The sequence below is a fragment of the Phyllobates terribilis genome, unplaced genomic scaffold (genome assembly GCF_046119375.1).
Source record: "Phyllobates terribilis strain yellow unplaced genomic scaffold, ASM4611937v1 Scaffold_25__1_contigs__length_18738178, whole genome shotgun sequence".
In the NCBI taxonomy this organism is placed as follows: Eukaryota; Metazoa; Chordata; class Amphibia; order Anura; family Dendrobatidae; genus Phyllobates; species Phyllobates terribilis.
Genome location: NW_027362785.1, coordinates 523,266 through 541,641, shown reverse-complemented (window position 1 = coordinate 541,641; position 18,376 = coordinate 523,266). Strand labels below are relative to the sequence as shown.

The 18,376-nt window shown below is 48.3% G+C and overlaps 1 protein-coding gene across 3 annotated transcripts in view; it reads right to left on the bottom strand.

The window, feature by feature from the left end:
- MYOCD (myocardin) overlaps positions 1-17,956 on the bottom strand; it is a 78,764-nt gene extending 60,808 nt beyond the window's left edge. For all 3 annotated transcript variants that reach the window (XM_073660245.1, XM_073660247.1, XM_073660246.1), the window contains exon 1: positions 17,601-17,956. In XM_073660245.1, coding sequence (XP_073516346.1) covers positions 17,601-17,655 — 55 coding nt within the window. In that variant the 5' untranslated portion in view covers positions 17,656-17,956. The remainder of the gene's footprint in view (positions 1-17,600) is intronic.
- Between the last annotated feature and the right edge of the window lie 420 nt (positions 17,957-18,376).

Genomic DNA, 18,376 nt, shown 5'->3' with positions numbered 1-18,376 from the left:
ATAATACTGCCACCTATGTACAAGAATGTAACTACTATAATACTGCTCCTATGTACAAGAATATAACTACTATAATACTGCTCCTATGTACAAGAATATAACTACTATAATACTGCCCCTATGTACAAGAATATAACTACTATAATACTGCCACCTATGTACAAGAATATAACTACTATAATACTGCCCCTATGTACAAGAATATAACTACTATAATACTGCTCCTATGTACAAGAATATAACTACTATAATACTGCCACCTATGTACAAGAATATAACTACTATAATACTGCCCCTATGTACAAGAATATAACTACTATAATACTGCTCCCTATGTACAAGAATATAACTACTATAATACAGCTCCTATATACAAGAATATAACTACTATAATACTGCTCCTATGTACAAGAATATAACTACTATAATAATGCTCCTATGTACAAGAATATAACTACTATAATACTGCCACCTATGTACAAGAATATAACTACTATAATACTGCCCCTATGTACAAGAATATAACTACTATAATACTGCTCCCTATGTACAAGAATATAACTACTATAATACTGCCACCTATGTACAAGAATATAACTACTATAATACTGCTCCTATGTACAAGAATATAACTACTATAATAATGCTCCTATGTACAAGAATATAACTACTATAATACTGCTCCTATGTACAAGAATATAACTACTATAATAATGCTCCTATGTACAAGAATATAACTACTATAATACTGCCACCTATGTACAAGAATATAACTACTATAATACTGCCCCCTATGTACAAGAATATAACTACTATAATACTGCCACCTATGTACAAGAATATAACTACTATAATACTGCCCCCTATGTACAAGAATATAACTACTATAATACTGCTCCTATGTACAAGAATATAACTACTATAATAATGCTCCTATGTACAAGAATATAACTACTATAATACTGCCACCTATGTACAAGAATATAACTACTATAATACTGCTCCTATGTACAAGAATATAACTACTATAATACTGCCACCTATGTACAAGAATATAACTACTATAATACTGCTCCTATGTACAAGAATATAACTACTATGATACTGCCACCTATGTACAAGAATATAACTACTATAATACTGCTCCTATGTACAAGAATATAACTACTATAATACTGCTCCTATGTACAAGAATATAACTACTATAATACTGCCCCCTATGTACAAGAATATAACTACTATAATACTGCTCCCTATGTACAAGAATATAACTACTATAATACTGCCCCCTATGTACAAGAATATAACTACTATAATACTGCCCCCTATGTACAGGAATATAACTACTATAATACTGCCCCCTATGTACAAGAATATAACTACTATAATACTGCCCCCTATGTACAAGAATATAACTACTATAATACTGCTCCTATGTACAAGAATATAACTACTATAATACTGCTCCTATGTACAAGAATATAACTACTATAATACTGTCCCTATGTATAAGAATATAACTACTATAATACTGCTCCCTATGTACAAGAATATAACTGTTATAATACGGCAATGATTATTGAGCAGACTTTAGTGACCCCTTCCCCCATCATGGTATACAGGCGGCAGCTGCTGTAGTCACATATGCTGCTGTGTGGGAAGGGTTAATGGGTCGGGCGCAGTATTTTGGGGTTTTCTTCCTGTCTTCTGCTGTTTGATGTAAGTTGGAAACATATGGCGGTGGCACCAGCAGGCGGTGTGTTTTGGACCCTGGGGGTCTCTGTCGGGCCCTGGACGCCCGCCCTGCAGAGCAGGAATCTGCACTCAGCTGTTGAGCAAGTGATGAAGCTGATGTAGAAAGGTGGAGGATCTGCTCACAGCTGAGGGTTCGTGTCGTAACCGCCGCCCTGGTGCTTACACAATGTAACGGCAGGAAATCAGCGGCCAAATGTCGCTCATTACCCTGCAGAGCTTACAATCTATATACACAGTGACCAGAGTATATACAGGAGGCACAGAGTGACCAGAGTATATACAGGAGGCACAGAGTGATCAGAGTATATACAGGAGGCACAGAGTGACCAGAGTATATACAGGAGGCACAGAGTGACCAGAGTATATACAGGAGACACAGAGCGACCAGAGTATATACAGGAGGCACAGAGTGACCAGAGTATATACAGGAGGCACAGAGTGATCAGAGTATATACAGGAGACACAGAGTGACCCGAGTATATACAGGAGACACAGAGCGACCAGAGTATATACAGGAGACACAGAGTGACCAGAGTATATACAGGAGACACAGAGCGACCAGAGTATATACAGGAGGCACAGAGTGACCAGAGTATATACAGGAGGCACAGAGTGATCAGAGTATATACAGGAGGCACAGAGTGATCAGAGTATATACAGGAGGCACAGAGTGACCAGAGTATATACAGGAGGCACAGAGTGACCAGAGTATATACAGGAGGCACAGAGTGACCAGAGTATATACAGGAGGCACAGAGTGACCAGAGTATATACAGGAGGCACAGAGTGACCAGAGTATATACAGGAGGCACAGAGTGACCAGAGTATATACAGGAGGCACAGAGCGACCAGAGTATATACAGGAGGCACAGAGTGACCAGAGTATATACAGGAGGCACAGAGTGACCAGAGTATATACAGGAGGCACAGAGTGATCAGAGTATATACAGGAGGCACAGAGTGATCAGAGTATATACAGGAGGCACAGAGTGACCAGAGTATATACAGGAGGCACAGAGTGATCAGAGTATATACAGGAGGCACAGCGTGACCAGAGTATATACAGGAGGCACAGAGTGACCAGAGTATATACAGGAGGCACAGAGTGACCAGAGTATATACAGGAGGCACAGAGTGACCAGAGTATATACAGGAGGCACAGAGTGACCAGAGTATATACAGGAGGCACAGAGTGATCAGAGTATATACAGGAGGCACAGAGTGATCAGAGTATATACAGGAGGCACAGAGTGACCAGAGTATATACAGGAGGCACAGAGCGACCAGAGTATATACAGGAGGCACAGAGCGACCAGAGTATATACAGGAGGCACAGAGTGACCCGAGTATATACAGGAGGCACAGAGTGACCAGAGTATATACATGAGGCATCAGTGAGGCACAGAGTGATCCGAGTATACACATGAGGCATCAGTGAGGCACAGAGTGACCCGAGTATATACATGAGGCATCAGTGAGGCACAGAGTGACCTGAGTATATACAGGAGGCACAGAGTGATCAGAGTATATACAGGAGGCACAGAGTGATCAGAGTATATACAGGAGGCACAGAGTGACCAGAGTATATACAGGAGGCACAGAGTGACCAGAGTATATACAGGAGGCACAGAGTGATCAGAGTATATACAGGAGACACAGAGTGATCAGAGTATATACAGGAGACACAGAGTGACCAGAGTATATACAGGAGGCACAGAGCGACCAGAGTATATACAGGAGGCACCGAGCGACCAGAGTATATACAGGAGGCACAGAGTGACCAGAGTATATACAGGAGGCACAGAGCGACCAGAGTATATACAGGAGGGGCAGAGTGACCAGAGTATATACAGGAGGCACAGAGTGACCAGAGTATATACAGGAGGCACAGAGTGATCAGAGTAAATACAGGAGGCACAGAGTGATCAGAGTATATACAGGAGGCACAGAGCGACCAGAGTATATACAGGAGGCACAGAGTGATCAGAGTATATACAGGAGGCACAGAGTGACCAGAGTATATACAGGAGGCACAGAGTGATCAGAGTATAAACAGGAGGCACAGAGTGACCAGAGTATATACAGGAAGCACAGAGTGACCAGAGTATATACAGGAGGCACAGAGTGATCAGAGTATATACAGGAGGCGCAGAGTGATCAGAGTATATACAGGAGGCACAGAGCGACCAGAGTATATACAGGAGGCACAGAGTGATCAGAGTATATACAGGAGGCGCAGAGTGACCAGAGTATATACAGGAGGCACAGAGTGATCAGAGTATATACAGGAGGCGCAGAGTGATCAGAGTATATACAGGAGGCACAGAGCGACCAGAGTATATACAGGAGGCACAGAGTGATCAGAGTATATACAGGAGGCGCAGAGTGACCAGAGTATATACAGGAAGCACAGAGTGACCAGAGTATATACAGGAGGCACAGAGTGACCAGAGTATATACAGGAGGCACAGAGCGACCAGAGTATATACAGGAGGCACAGAGTGACCAGAGTATATACAGGAGGCACAGAGTGACCAGAGTATATACAGGAGGCACAGAGCGACCAGAGTATATACAGGAGGCACAGAGTGACCAGAGTATATACAGGAGGCCAGAGCGACCAGAGTATATACAGGAGGCACAGAGCGACCAGAGTATATACAGGAGGCACAGACTGATCAGAGTATATACAGGAGGGGCAGAGTGACCAGAGTATATACAGGAGGGGCAGAGTGACCAGAGTATATACAGGAGGCACAGAGTGACCAGAGTATATACAGGAGGCACAGAGTGATCAGAGTATATACAGGAGGCACAGAGTGATCAGAGTATATACAGGAGGCACAGAGTGACCAGAGTATATACAGGAGGCACAGACTGATCAGAGTATATACAGGAGGGGCAGAGTGACCAGAGTATATACAGGAGGCACAGAGCGACCAAAGTATATACAGGAGGCACAGAGTGATCAGAGTATATACAGGAGGCACAGAGTGACCAGAGTATATACAGGAGGCACAGAGTGACCAGAGTATATACAGGAGGCACAGAGTGACCAGAGTATATACAGGAGGCACAGAGTGACCAGAGTATATACAGGAGGCACAGAGCGACCAGAGTATATACAGGAGGCACAGAGTGACCCGAGTATATACAGGAGGCACAGAGTGACCCGAGTATATGCGACCAGAGTATATACAGGAGGCACAGAGCGACCAGAGTATATACAGGAGGCACAGAGCGATCAGAGTATATACAGGAGGCACAGAGTGACCAGAGTATATACAGGAGGCACAGAGCGACCAGAGTATATACAGGAGGCACAGAGTGACCCGAGTATATACAGGAGGCACAGAGTGACCCGAGTATATACAGGAGGCACAGAGCGACCAGAGTATATACAGGAGGCACAGAGTGATCAGAGTATATACAGGAGGCACAGAGTGACCCGAGTATATACAGGAGGCACAGAGTGACCAGAGTATATACAGGAGGCACAGAGCGACCAGAGTATATACAGGAGGCACAGAGCGACCAGAGTATATACAGGAGGCACAGAGTGACCCGAGTATATACAGGAGGCACAGAGTGACCCGAGTATATACAGGAGGCATCAGTGAGGCACAGAGTGACCCGAGTATACACATGAGGCATCAGTGAGGCACAGAGTGATCCGAGTATACACATGAGGCATCAGTGAGGCACAGAGTGACCCGAGTATACACATGAGGCATCAGTGAGGCACAGAGTGATCCGAGTATACACATGAGGCATCAGTGAGGCACAGAGTGATCCGAGTATACACATGAGGCATCAGTGAGGCACAGAGTGACCCGAGTATACCCATGAGGCATCAGTGAGGCACAGAGTGACCTGAGTATATACATGAGGCATCAGTGAGGCACAGAGTGATCCGAGTATACACATGAGGCATCAGTGAGGCACAGAGTGACCCGAGTATATACATGAGGCATCAGTGAGGCACAGAGTGACCTGAGTATACACATGTGGCATCAGTGAGGCACAGAGTGACCCGAGTATACACATGAGGCATCAGTGAGGCACAGAGTAACCTGAGTATACACATGAGGCATCAGTGAGGCACAGAGTGACCCGAGTATACACATGAGGCATCAGTGAGGCACAGAGTGACCCGAGTATACACATGAGGCATCAGTGAGGCACAGAGTGACCTGAGTATATACATGAGGCATCAGTGAGGCACAGAGTGATCCGAGTATACACATGAGGCATCAGTGAGGCACAGAGTGACCCGAGTATATACATGAGGCATCAGTGAGGCACAGAGTGACCTGAGTATATACAGGAGGCACAGAGTGATCAGAGTATATACAGGAGGCACAGAGTGACCAGAGTATATACAGGAGGCACAGAGTGACCAGAGTATATACAGGAGGCACAGAGTGATCAGAGTATATACAGGAGACACAGAGCGACCAGAGTATATACAGGAGGCACAGAGTGACCAGAGTATATACAGGAGGCATCAGCGAGGCACAGAGTGAACCGAGTATACCAATGAGGCATCAGTGAGGCACAGAGTGACCCGAGTATATACATGAGGCATCAGTGAGGCAGAGTGACCTGAGTATATACATGAGGCATCAGTGAGGCACAGAGTGATCCGAGTATACACATGAGGCATCAGTGAGGCACAGAGTGACCCGAGTATATACATGAGGCATCAGTGAGGCACAGAGTGACCCGAGTATATACATGAGGCATCAGTGAGGCACAGAGTGACCCGAGTATATACATGAGGCATCAGTGAGGCACAGAGTGACCCGAGTATATACATGAGGCATCAGTGAGGCACAGAGTGACCCGAGTATATACATGAGGCATCAGTGAGGCAGAGTGACCTGAGTATACACATGAGGCATCAGTGAGGCACAGAGTGATCCGAGTATACACATGAGGCATCAGTGAGGCACAGAGTGACCCGAGTATATACATGAGGCATCAGTGAGGCACAGAGTGACCCGAGTATATACATGAGGCATCAGTGAGGCACAGAGTGACCCGAGTATATACATGAGGCATCAGTGAGGCACAGAGTGACCCGAGTATATACATGAGGCATCAGTGAGGCACAGAGTGACCCGAGAGGGATGTGTTTCTGGTTTGCTGACTTTTTATGAGACCCCTGAGTGACCCCGGAACATTTCGTCTTCGGCCGCTCAGGTTTCACGTTTTCCACATAAGAGCAGAAACATTTTGCAATCAGGGAAACTATAAACACGTCGGTTTTATGGTGGGACGGGGGAGGGGGCAGCGGGCGATGATTTTGTAATTTTTAAAGAGGGTCTGCAGAACCCTAAGCACTGCGGCCCACTGCACTGATCTAGTGATCTGGACCCCGAATATCGACCCCCGGGGGCTTCCACTGCGAGGACCACCTCCGTTTTCGGTATGAATCTTCTTCCTGATCCATAGGTAATGTCTGGCCTCTCCTACCAGTCTGCACCATAGAGCGCAGAGGAGACACGAGCAGTCGATCCGATGCTGCGATCCTCCGTGTGCGATTGGTCATGTCTGGTCCACACTGATGGAATATGACCGATCAGCCCTGGAGGATCGACTCGTCGTGTCTTCTCCATGTGTAAGTGCACAGAGGAACATTACTTCTCAGACCTTCAGACCTTCATGCTTCTTTCTCCTGAAGGACAGATCATTTACATACTTTTTTTTCCCAGAGATCATTGCCTGTAAGACTCCCTATACATCTGGATCTCCACAAGGAGACCACAGTGGCCAGTAAAGTAATGCCCTGAATTTCTCAACCCTTCACATTCCCAGAGGTCTAGTAATGTTAGAAGGTAATGGGGGACTACAGCAGCAAACAGCGCCCCATATCTCAGCTTCCGGGGTCAACCGCGTATCCCACGGTGTGTCGGGGGTTACAGAGCTTAATGACAGTCACTCTTGAATTTTTCAGCTTTGTACGGAGTTGCCCTTTAAATTATGACACTTAAAGGGGAAGTCCACTTTTGAAAAACACATCCGTCACAGCATTGATTATATTGTTCCCGAAAACCCAGTAACCAGTTTAGGCGCATACGGCGAGAGAAAACCCCTTATTAAAAGATTGAAGTGCCATCAAAACCTCCGGACTCGGTGACAACAGCCCAGAACAGGCAATTGTTTAAAGGGCCAGCATCCAAAATAGGAATTTCTTAGATGATAAGTGTTGCAGTGAGGAGTTTCCAGCACTAGGGGGCAGTGTTGCTCTGGGAGATTTATTCTCCTGGCTCATGGTTAATGTTGAAGGCGCAGCAGTCAGTGACAGCAGACAGGTCCCCTTTATCCGACTGTCACCTTCATGGTTGTCACCGACCCCAGGACCTGATAAGGGACCTCTCCAACTTCTAGAACATTCCAGGACTAAAAAAAAAAAAGCTCCATGGGCCGAGAGATTTCGCCACTTTTTACGGTCACCAAGCAAATTAATTGGATTAATTAGGATTCTGGGGTCAGTTGGTTATTGGCGCCCCCTGAAGGGACTACAGCTCTCCTGCAGCTGATCTGCTGGGGGTTATAGTCTCCAGGAGTTAGGACAGGATTAGATAGACATGACTTCTTTCTCCCAGCCACATACACCTTCAATGGAGCTGCAATACCAGACACAGCCTGTGGACAGGTGTGGCGCTCTTTCTGGATTAATTAAAGGTTAATTCCAAAAGGTCAATGGTTATTTGACCTCTGACATCCAGGGGTCAGTAAACACTGAGGCAACCAATCAGGACACACTGATGAGGAAGCGGTGTAGCAGAGCTTTGTTTGTCACTTTTGGCGTTACATGGGACTGCAGAACAGTTTGATGACAAGTTCAGCTCTGCTACATCATTAGCAGAGCTGGTGGAAGCTGCAATGAAAGATACAGATATAGCAGAGCTGAGTTGGTAATAGGTTTACCCTGGGGGAACACATGAAATCACAGCTCTGCTACATCCCTCAAACTTGCTCCTGCTACATAGTGTATCTAAGTATAGGTGTATCTAAGCACATTGGTGAGAACAGCTACAGAGATGATCAGATCAGATGTAGCAGAGCTAAATAGGCGCCATGATGTAATAGGTTTACCTGTGTGATGTCCTCAAACAACACGTTCAGCTCTGCTACATCAGACAAACTCGGTTCTGCTATATCACATATATATATATAATGTATCTAAGCGCATTGTTGGAATCGCTCCGCACCTGCAACAAGCACGATCAGCTCTGCAGCTGCTGGATAAAGCAGAGCCGAGTTTGTCACATGCACTAACATTAAAATTGACAGCTATAAGATAGCTGAGGTTGTCAGATACAGCAGAGCTGAGGTTGTCAGCTACACCAGGGTAAAGGTTGTCAGCTACAGCAGAGCTGAGGTGGTCAGCTACACCAAGGTAAAGGTTGTCAGCTACAGCAGAGCTGAGGTGGTCAGCTACACCAGGGTAAAGGTTGTCAGCTACAGCAGAGCTGAGGTTGTCAGCTACACCAGGGTAAAGGTTGTCAGCTACAGCAGAGCTGAGGTGGTCAGATACACCAGGGTAAAGGTTGTCAGCTACAGCAGAGCTGAGGTTGTCAGCTACACCAGGGTAAAGGTTGTCAGCTACAGCAGAGCTGAGGTGGTCAGATACACCAGGGTAAAGGTTGTCAGCTACAGCAGAGCTGAGGTTGTCAGCTACACCAGGGTAAAGGTTGTCAGCTACAGCAGGGTAAAGGTTGTCAGCTACACCAGGGTAAAGGTTGTCAGCTACACCAGGGTAAAGGTTGTCAGCTACAGCAGAGCTGAGGTTGTCAGCTACAGCAGAGCTGAGGTTGTCAGCTACAGCAGGGTAAAGGTTGTCAGCTACAGCAGAGCTGAGGTTGTCAGCTACACCAGGGTAAAGGTTGTCAGCTACACCAGGGTAAAGGTTGTCAGCTACAGCAGAGCTGAGGTTGTCCGCTACACCAGGGTAAAGGTTGTCAGCTACAGCAGAGCTGAGGTTGTCAGCTACACCAGGGTAAAGGTTGTCAGCTACAGCAGAGCTGAGGTGGTCAGATACACCAGGGTAAAGGTTGTCAGCTACAGCAGAGCTGAGGTTGTCAGCTACACCAGGGTAAAGGTTGTCAGCTACAGCAGAGCTGAGGTGGTCAGATACACCAGGGTAAAGGTTGTCAGCTACACCAGGGTAAAGGTTGTCAGCTACAGCAGAGCTGAGGTTGTCAGCTACAGCAGAGCTGAGGTTGTCAGCTACAGCAGGGTAAAGGTTGTCAGCTACAGCAGAGCTGAGGTGGTCAGCTACACCAGGGTAAAGGTTGTCAGCTACAGCAGAGCTGAGGTTGTCAGCTACACCAGGGTAAAGGTTGTCAGCTACAGCAGAGCTGAGGTTGTCAGCTACACCAGGGTAAAGGTTGTCAGCTACAGCAGAGCTGAGGTGGTCAGATACACCAGGGTAAAGGTTGTCAGCTACAGCAGAGCTGAGGTTGTCAGCTACACCAGGGTAAAGGTTGTCAGCTACAGCAGAGCTGAGGTGGTCAGATACACCAGGGTAAAGGTTGTCAGCTACAGCAGAGCTGAGGTTGTCAGCTACACCAGGGTAAAGGTTGTCAGCTACAGCAGGGTAAAGGTTGTCAGCTACACCAGGGTAAAGGTTGTCAGCTACACCAGGGTAAAGGTTGTCAGCTACAGCAGAGCTGAGGTTGTCAGCTACAGCAGAGCTGAGGTTGTCAGCTACAGCAGGGTAAAGGTTGTCAGCTACAGCAGAGCTGAGGTTGTCAGCTACACCAGGGTAAAGGTTGTCAGCTACAGCAGAGCTGAGGTGGTCAGCTACAGCAGAGCTGAGGTGGTCAGCTACACCAAGGTAAAGGTTGTCAGCTACAGCAGAGCTGAGGTGGTCAGATACACCAGGGTAAAGGTTGTCAGCTACACCAGGGTAAAGGTTGTCAGCTACAGCAGAGCTGAGGTTGTCAGCTACACCAGGGTAAAGGTTGTCAGCTACAGCAGAGCTGAGGTGGTCAGATACACCAGGGTAAAGGTTGTCAGCTACAGCAGAGCTGAGGTTGTCAGCTACACTAGGATAAAGGTTGTCAGCTACACCAGGGTAAAGGTTGTCAGCTACAGCAGAGCTGAGGTTGTCAGCTACACCAGGGTAAAGGTTGTCAGCTACAGCAGAGCTGAGGTGGTCAGCTACACCAAGGTAAAGGTTGTCAGCTACAGCAGAGCTGAGGTGGTCAGCTACAGCAGGGTAAAGGTTGTCAGCTACAGCAGAGCTGAGGTGGTCAGATACACCAGGGTAAAGGTTGTCAGCTACAGCAGAGCTGAGGTGGTCAGATACACCAGGGTAAAGGTTGTCAGCTACACCAGGGTAAAGGTTGTCAGCTACACCAGGGTAAAGGTTGTCAGCTACACCAGGGTAAAGGGTGTCAGCTACAGCAGAGCTGAGGTTGTCAGCTACAGCAGAGCTGAGGTTGTCAGCTACAGCAGGGTAAAGGTTGTCAGCTACAGCAGAGCTGAGGTTGTCAGCTACACCAGGGTAAAGGTTGTCAGCTACAGCAGAGCTGAGGTGGTCAGATACACCAAGGTAAAGGTTGTCAGCTACACCAGGGTAAAGGTTGTCAGCTACAGCAGAGCTGAGGTTGTCAGCTACACCAGGGTAAAGGTCGTCAGCTACAGCAGAGCTGAGGTGGTCAGATACACCAAGGTAAAGGTGGTCAGATACACCAGGGTAAAGGTTGTCAGCTACAGCAGAGCTGAGGTTGTCAGCTACACAAGGGTAAAGGTTGTCAGCTACAGCAGAGCTGAGGTTGTCAGCTACACCAGGGTAAAGGTTGTCAGCTACAGCAGAGCTGAGGTGGTCAGATACACCAGGGTAAAGGTTGTCAGCTACAGCAGAGCTGAGGTTGTCAGCTACACCAAGGTAAAGGTTGTCAGCTACACCAGGGTAAAGGTTGTCAGCTACAGCAGAGCTGAGGTGGTCAGATACACCAAGGTAAAGGTTGTCAGCTACAGCAGAGCTGAGGTGGTCAGCTACACCAGGGTAAAGGTTGTCAGCTACAGCAGGGTAAAGGTTGTCAGCTACACCAGGGTAAAGGTTGTCAGCTACAGCAGAGCTGAGGTTGTCAGCTACACTAGGATAAAGGTTGTTAGCTACACCAGGGTAAAGGTTGTCAGCTACACCAGGGTAAAGGTTGTCAGCTACAGCAGAGCTGAGGTGGTCAGATACACCAAGGTAAAGGTTGTCAGCTACAGCAGAGCTGAGGTTGTCAGCTACAGCAGGGTAAAGGTTGTCAGCTACACCAGGGTAAAGGTTGTCAGCTACAGCAGAGCTGAGGTGGTCAGCTACACCAGGGTAAAGGTTGTCAGCTACAGCAGGGTAAAGGTTGTCAGCTACAGCAGGGTAAAGGTTGTCAGCTACACCAAGGTAAAGGTTGTCAGCTACAGCAGAGCTGAGGTGGTCAGCTACACCAGGGTAAAGGTTGTCAGCTACAGCAGGGTAAAGGTTGTCAGCTACACCAGGGTAAAGGTTGTCAGCTACAGCAGAGCTGAGGTTGTCAGCTACACTAGGATAAAGGTTGTTAGCTACACCAGGGTAAAGGTTGTCAGCTACACCAGGGTAAAGGTTGTCAGCTACAGCAGAGCTGAGGTGGTCAGATACACCAAGGTAAAGGTTGTCAGCTACAGCAGAGCTGAGGTTGTCAGCTACAGCAGGGTAAAGGTTGTCAGCTACACCAGGGTAAAGGTTGTCAGCTACAGCAGAGCTGAGGTGGTCAGCTACACCAGGGTAAAGGTTGTCAGCTACAGCAGAGCTGAGGTGGTCAGCTACACCAAGGTAAAGGTTGTCAGCTACAGCAGAGCTGAGGTTGTCAGCTACAGCAGGGTAAAGGTTGTCAGCTACACCAAGGTAAAGGTTGTCAGCTACAGCAGAGCTGAGGTGGTCAGCTACACCAAGGTAAAGGTTGTCAGCTACAGCAGAGCTGAGGTTGTCAGCTACAGCAGGGTAAAGGTTGTCAGCTACACCAGGGTAAAGGTTGTCAGCTACAGCAGAGCTGAGGTGGTCAGCTACACCAGGGTAAAGGTTGTCAGCTACACCAGGGTAAAGGTTGTCAGCTACACCAGGGTAAAGGTTGTCAGCTACAGCAGAGCTGAGGTTGTCAGCTACAGCAGAGCTGAGGTTGTCAGCTACAGCAGGGTAAAGGTTGTCAGCTACAGCAGAGCTGAGGTTGTCAGCTACAGCAGGGTAAAGGTTGTCAGCTACACCAGGGTAAAGGTTGTCAGCTACACCAGGGTAAAGGTTGTCAGCTACACCAGGGTAAAGGTTGTCAGCTACAGCAGAGCTGAGGTTGTCAGCTACAGCAGAGCTGAGGTTGTCAGCTACAGCAGGGTAAAGGTTGTCAGCTACAGCAGAGCTGAGGTTGTCAGCTACAGCAGGGTAAAGGTTGTCAGCTACAGCAGAGCTACTGGGATAAAATTTGATAGATGTAGCAGAGCTGAGGTTGTCAGCTGTGGCATAAATGAATTTGCAGGATGCTCCACAGCTGATTTTGCCATCTGCTAGCAGGGATTGGTCAGCTGTAGTAGAGAGGAGTTTGTCATTTGCAGAATAGCTTGGATGTGTTAGAATGTGTCAGATGTAGTGGTGCCGAGTTTGTCAGTCTTGAAACAGCTCTGCTTATAAGTTCTAGTAGAACAGAGTTTGTCAGGTGCAACAATACTGAACTTGCAAGTTGTAGCAGAGATAAACCAGTCCAATGCAGCAGAGCTGAACATGTCGGTACCAGAGCAGACTTTACAAGCTGTAGCAGAGCTGAGTTGGTAAAAATGTATCAGCTGGAGGAAAGCGAAGTATTTGAGATGTAGAATAACTGAGTTTGTCAGATGCAGCAGAGATCTGTTCTCCTGCTATGGGGGAGAGGAGTTTGTCAGCTTGTAAAACCTATCATCTCTAGCAACAATAACTGGGTCAGATCTACAGGGATAACATTTGATAGATGTAGCAGAGCTGAGTTAGTCATAAATGTCAAAGATGAGTTTTTGTCAAAGTATAATTGGGATTGTCAAGAGGTCAAAGCTGATGACAGGTGTAGTAGAGCTGACTATGCCAGGTGTAGCAGAGCTGAGTTTGTCATTTGTAGCAGAGCTGAGTTTGTCATTTGTAGCAGAGCTGACTATGCCAGGTGTAGCAGAGCTGAGTTTGTCATTTGTAGCAGAGCCTACTATGTCAGGTGTAGCAGAGCAGACTATGTCAGGTGTAGCAGAGCCGACTATGTCAGATGTAGCAGAGCCGACTATGCCAGGTGTAGCAGAGCTGAGTTTGTCAGGTGTAGCAGAGCTAAGTTTGTCAGGTGTAGCAGAGCTAAGTTTGTTATTTGTAGCAGAGCCGACTATGTCAGATGTAGCAGAGCCGACTATGCCAGGTGTAGCAGAGCTGAGTTTGTCAGGTGTAGCAGAGCCGACTATGTCAGATGTAGCAGAGCCGACTATGCCAGGTGTAGCAGAGCTGAGTTTGTCAGGTGTAGCAGAGCTAAGTTTGTCAGGTGTAGCAGAGCTGACTATGTCAGGTGTAGCAGAGCTGACTATGTCAGGTGTAGCAGAGCTGACTATGTCAGGTGTAGCAGAGCTGACTATGTCAGGTGTAGCAGAGCTGACTATGTCAGGTGTAGCAGAGCTGACTATGTCAGGTGTAGCAGGGCTGACTATGTCAGGTGTAGCAGGGCTGACTATGTCAGGTGTAGCAGGGCTGACTATGTCAGGTGTAGCAGGGCTGACTATATCAGATGTAGCAGAGCTGACTATGTCAGGTGTAGCAGAGCTATGTCAGGTGTAGCAGGGCTAAGTTTGTCAGGTGTAGCAGGGCTGACTATGTCAGGTGTAGCAGGGCTAAGTTTGTCAGGTGTAGCAGAGCTAAGTATGTCAGGTGTAGCAGAGCTAAGTATGTCAGGTGTAGCAGAGCTAAGTATGTCAGGTGTAGCAGAGCTAAGTATGTCAGGTGTAGCAGAGCTAAGTATGTCAGGTGTAGCAGAGCTGACTATGTCAGGTGTAGCAGAGCTGAGTTTGTCAGGTGTAGCAGGGCTAAGTTTGTCAGGTGTAGCAGGGCTAAGTTTGTCAGGTGTAGCAGAGCTAAGTATGTCAGGTGTAGCAGAGCTAAGTATGTCAGGTGTAGCAGAGCTAAGTATGTCAGGTGTAGCAGAGCTAAGTATGTCAGGTGTAGCAGAGCTAAGTATGTCAGGTGTAGCAGAGCTGACTATGTCAGGTGTAGCAGAGCTGACTATGTCAGGTGTAGCAGAGCTGACTATGTCAGGTGTAGCAGAGCTGACTATGTCAGGTGTAGCAGAGCTGACTATGTCAGGTGTAGCAGAGCTGACTATGTCAGGTGTAGCAGAGCTGACTATGTCAGGTGTAGCAGAGCTGACTATGTCAGGTGTAGCAGAGCTGACTATGTCAGGTGTAGCAGGGCTGACTATGTCAGGTGTAGCAGGGCTGACTATGTCAGGTGTAGCAGGGCTGACTATGTCAGGTGTAGCAGGGCTGACTATGTCAGGTGTAGCAGGGCTGACTATGTCAGGTGTAGCAGGGCTGACTATGTCAGGTGTAGCAGAGCCGACTATGTCAGATGTAGCAGGGCTGACTATGTCAGATGTAGCAGGGCTGACTATGTCAGATGTAGCAGAGCTGACTATGTCAGGTGTAGCAGAGCTGACTATGTCAGGTGTAGCAGGGCTGACTATGTCAGGTGTAGCAGGGCTGACTATGTCAGGTGTAGCAGGGCTGACTATGTCAGGTGTAGCAGAGCTGACTATGTCAGGTGTAGCAGAGCTGAGTTTGTCAGGTGTAGCAGGGCTAAGTTTGTCAGGTGTAGCAGAGCTAAGTTTGTCAGGTGTAGCAGAGCTAAGTATGTCAGGTGTAGCAGAGCTAAGTATGTCAGGTGTAGCAGAGCTAAGTATGTCAGGTGTAGCAGAGCTAAGTATGTCAGGTGTAGCAGAGCTGACTATGTCAGGTGTAGCAGAGCTGACTATGTCAGGTGTAGCAGGGCTGACTATGTCAGGTGTAGCAGGGCTGACTATGTCAGGTGTAGCAGGGCTGACTATGTCAGGTGTAGCAGGGCTGACTATGTCAGGTGTAGCAGAGCCGACTATGTCAGATGTAGCAGGGCTGACTATGTCAGATGTAGCAGGGCTGACTATGTCAGATGTAGCAGAGCTGACTATGTCAGGTGTAGCAGAGCTGACTATGTCAGGTGTAGCAGAGCTGACTATGTCAGGTGTAGCAGGGCTGACTATGTCAGGTGTAGCAGGGCTGACTATGTCAGGTGTAGCAGGGCTGACTATGTCAGGTGTAGCAGGGCTGACTATGTCAGGTGTAGCAGGGCTGACTATGTCAGGTGTAGCAGGGCTGACTATGTCAGGTGTAGCAGAGCCGACTATGTCAGATGTAGCAGAGCCGACTATGTCAGATGTAGCAGGGCTGACTATGTCAGATGTAGCAGGGCTGACTATGTCAGGTGTAGCAGGGCTGACTATGTCAGGTGTAGCAGAGCCGACTATGTCAGATGTAGCAGGGCTGACTATGTCAGATGTAGCAGAGCTGACTATGTCAGATGTAGCAGAGCTGACTATGTCAGGTGTAGCAGGGCTGACTATGTCAGGTGTAGCAGAGCTGACTATGTCAGGTGTAGCAGGGCTGACTATGTCAGGTGTAGCAGGGCTGACTATGTCAGATGTAGCAGAGCTGAGTTTGTCAGATGTAGCAGAGCTGACTATGTCAGATGTAGCAGAGCTGACTATGTCAGGTGTAGCAGGGCTGACTATGTCAGGTGTAGCAGGGCTGACTATGTCAGGTGTAGCAGGGCTGACTATGTCAGGTGTAGCAGGGCTGACTATGTCAGATGTAGTAGAGCTGACTATGTCAGGTGTAGCAGGGCTGACTATGTCAGGTGTAGCAGAGCTGACTATGTCAGATGTAGCAGGGCTGACTATGTCAGATGTTGCAGGGCTGACTATGTCAGATGTAGCAGGGCTGACTATGTCAGATGTAGCAGAGCTGACTATGTCAGATGTAGCAGGGCTGACTATGTCAGATGTAGCAGAGCTGACTATGTCAGATGTAGCAGGGCTGACTATGTCAGATGTAGCAGGGCTGACTATGTCAGATGTAGCAGGGCTGACTATGTCAGATGTAGCAGGGCTGACTATGTCAGATGTAGCAGGGCTGACTATGTCAGATGTAGCAGGGCTGACTATGTCAGATGTAGCAGAGCTGACTATGTCAGATGTAGCAGAGCTGACTATGTCAGATGTAGCAGAGCTGAGTTTGTCAGATGTAGCAGGGCTGACTATGTCAGATGTAGCAGAGCTGAGTTTGTCAGATGTAGGAGAGCTGACTATGTCAGGTGTAGCAGGGCTGACTATGTCAGATATAGCAGAGCTGACTATGTCAGATATAGCAGAGCTGAGTTTGTCAGATGTAGCAGGGCTGACTATGTCAGATGTAGCAGAGCAGAGTTTGTCAGATGTAGCAGAGCTGACTATGTCAGATGTAGCAGAGCAGAGTTTGTCAGATGTAGCAGGGCTGACTATGTCAGGTGTAGCAGAGCTGAGTTTGTCAGGTGTAGCAGGGCTGACTACGTCAGGTGTAGCAGAGCTGAGTTTGTCAGGTGTAGCAGAGCTGACTATGTCAGATGTAGCAGAGCTGACTGTGTAATATAGCCTCATCCGGAGTTATCCAGTAGAGCTCTCTCACTCTTACATAGGACTTCAGACAGATAATTATCTGCACAGACCCCACATCCCGGAGTCAGTGACCCGCTCGGCTCCGCTACATCTCTCCCCGCACTCCGCCCGTCTCTGCTCCGGACTCCTCACCTGATCTGAATTTGCTCCGGATCAGCAGGGACTGCTCACACCCCAGCAGAGTCATGGTGAGGATGATGAGGAGGATGATGAGGAGGATGATGAGGATGATGTTCCGCTTATTACAAGTCCAGAGTCACAGACGGGTCCGGCAGCAGAGGTGGCAGAGGAGCAGCAGAGGTGGCAGAGGAGCAGCAGAGGCGGCAGAGGAGCAGCAGAGGCGGCAGAGGCAGCAGAGTCGCACCGGCGCAGCATCCAGTCCCGGAGCCGGCGGCTCTGCTAACGCTGCGGAGCTCCCAGGATTTGGTCCCATCCAGCACTGACCTGACACAAGAGGCAAATGCCGCTCTGGGGGCTGAGAGGCATTAATGAAGCCGCGTCCTCCTCCTCCTCCTCTGTGATCTCCTGCTGATGTCATCAGTTGTGAGCTGTCATCCCCAGCAGCAGTCAGACCCTCCAGAGCAGCAGTCAGACCCTCCAGTGCAGCAGTCAGACCCTCCAGTGCTGCAGTCAGACCCTCCAGAGCAGCAGTCAGACCCTCCAGAGCAGCAGTCAGACCCTCCAGAGCTGCAGTCAGACCCTCCAGAGCTGCAGTCAGACCCTCCAGTGCAGCAGTCAGACCCTCCAGAGCAGCAGTCAGACCCTCCAGAGCAGCAGTCAGACCCTCCAGAGCAGCAGTCAGACCCTCCAGAGCAGCAGTCAGACCCTCCAGAGCTGCAGTCAGACCCTCCAGAGCAGCAGTCAGACCCTCCAGTGCTGCAGTCAGACCCTCCATTGCTGCAGTCAGA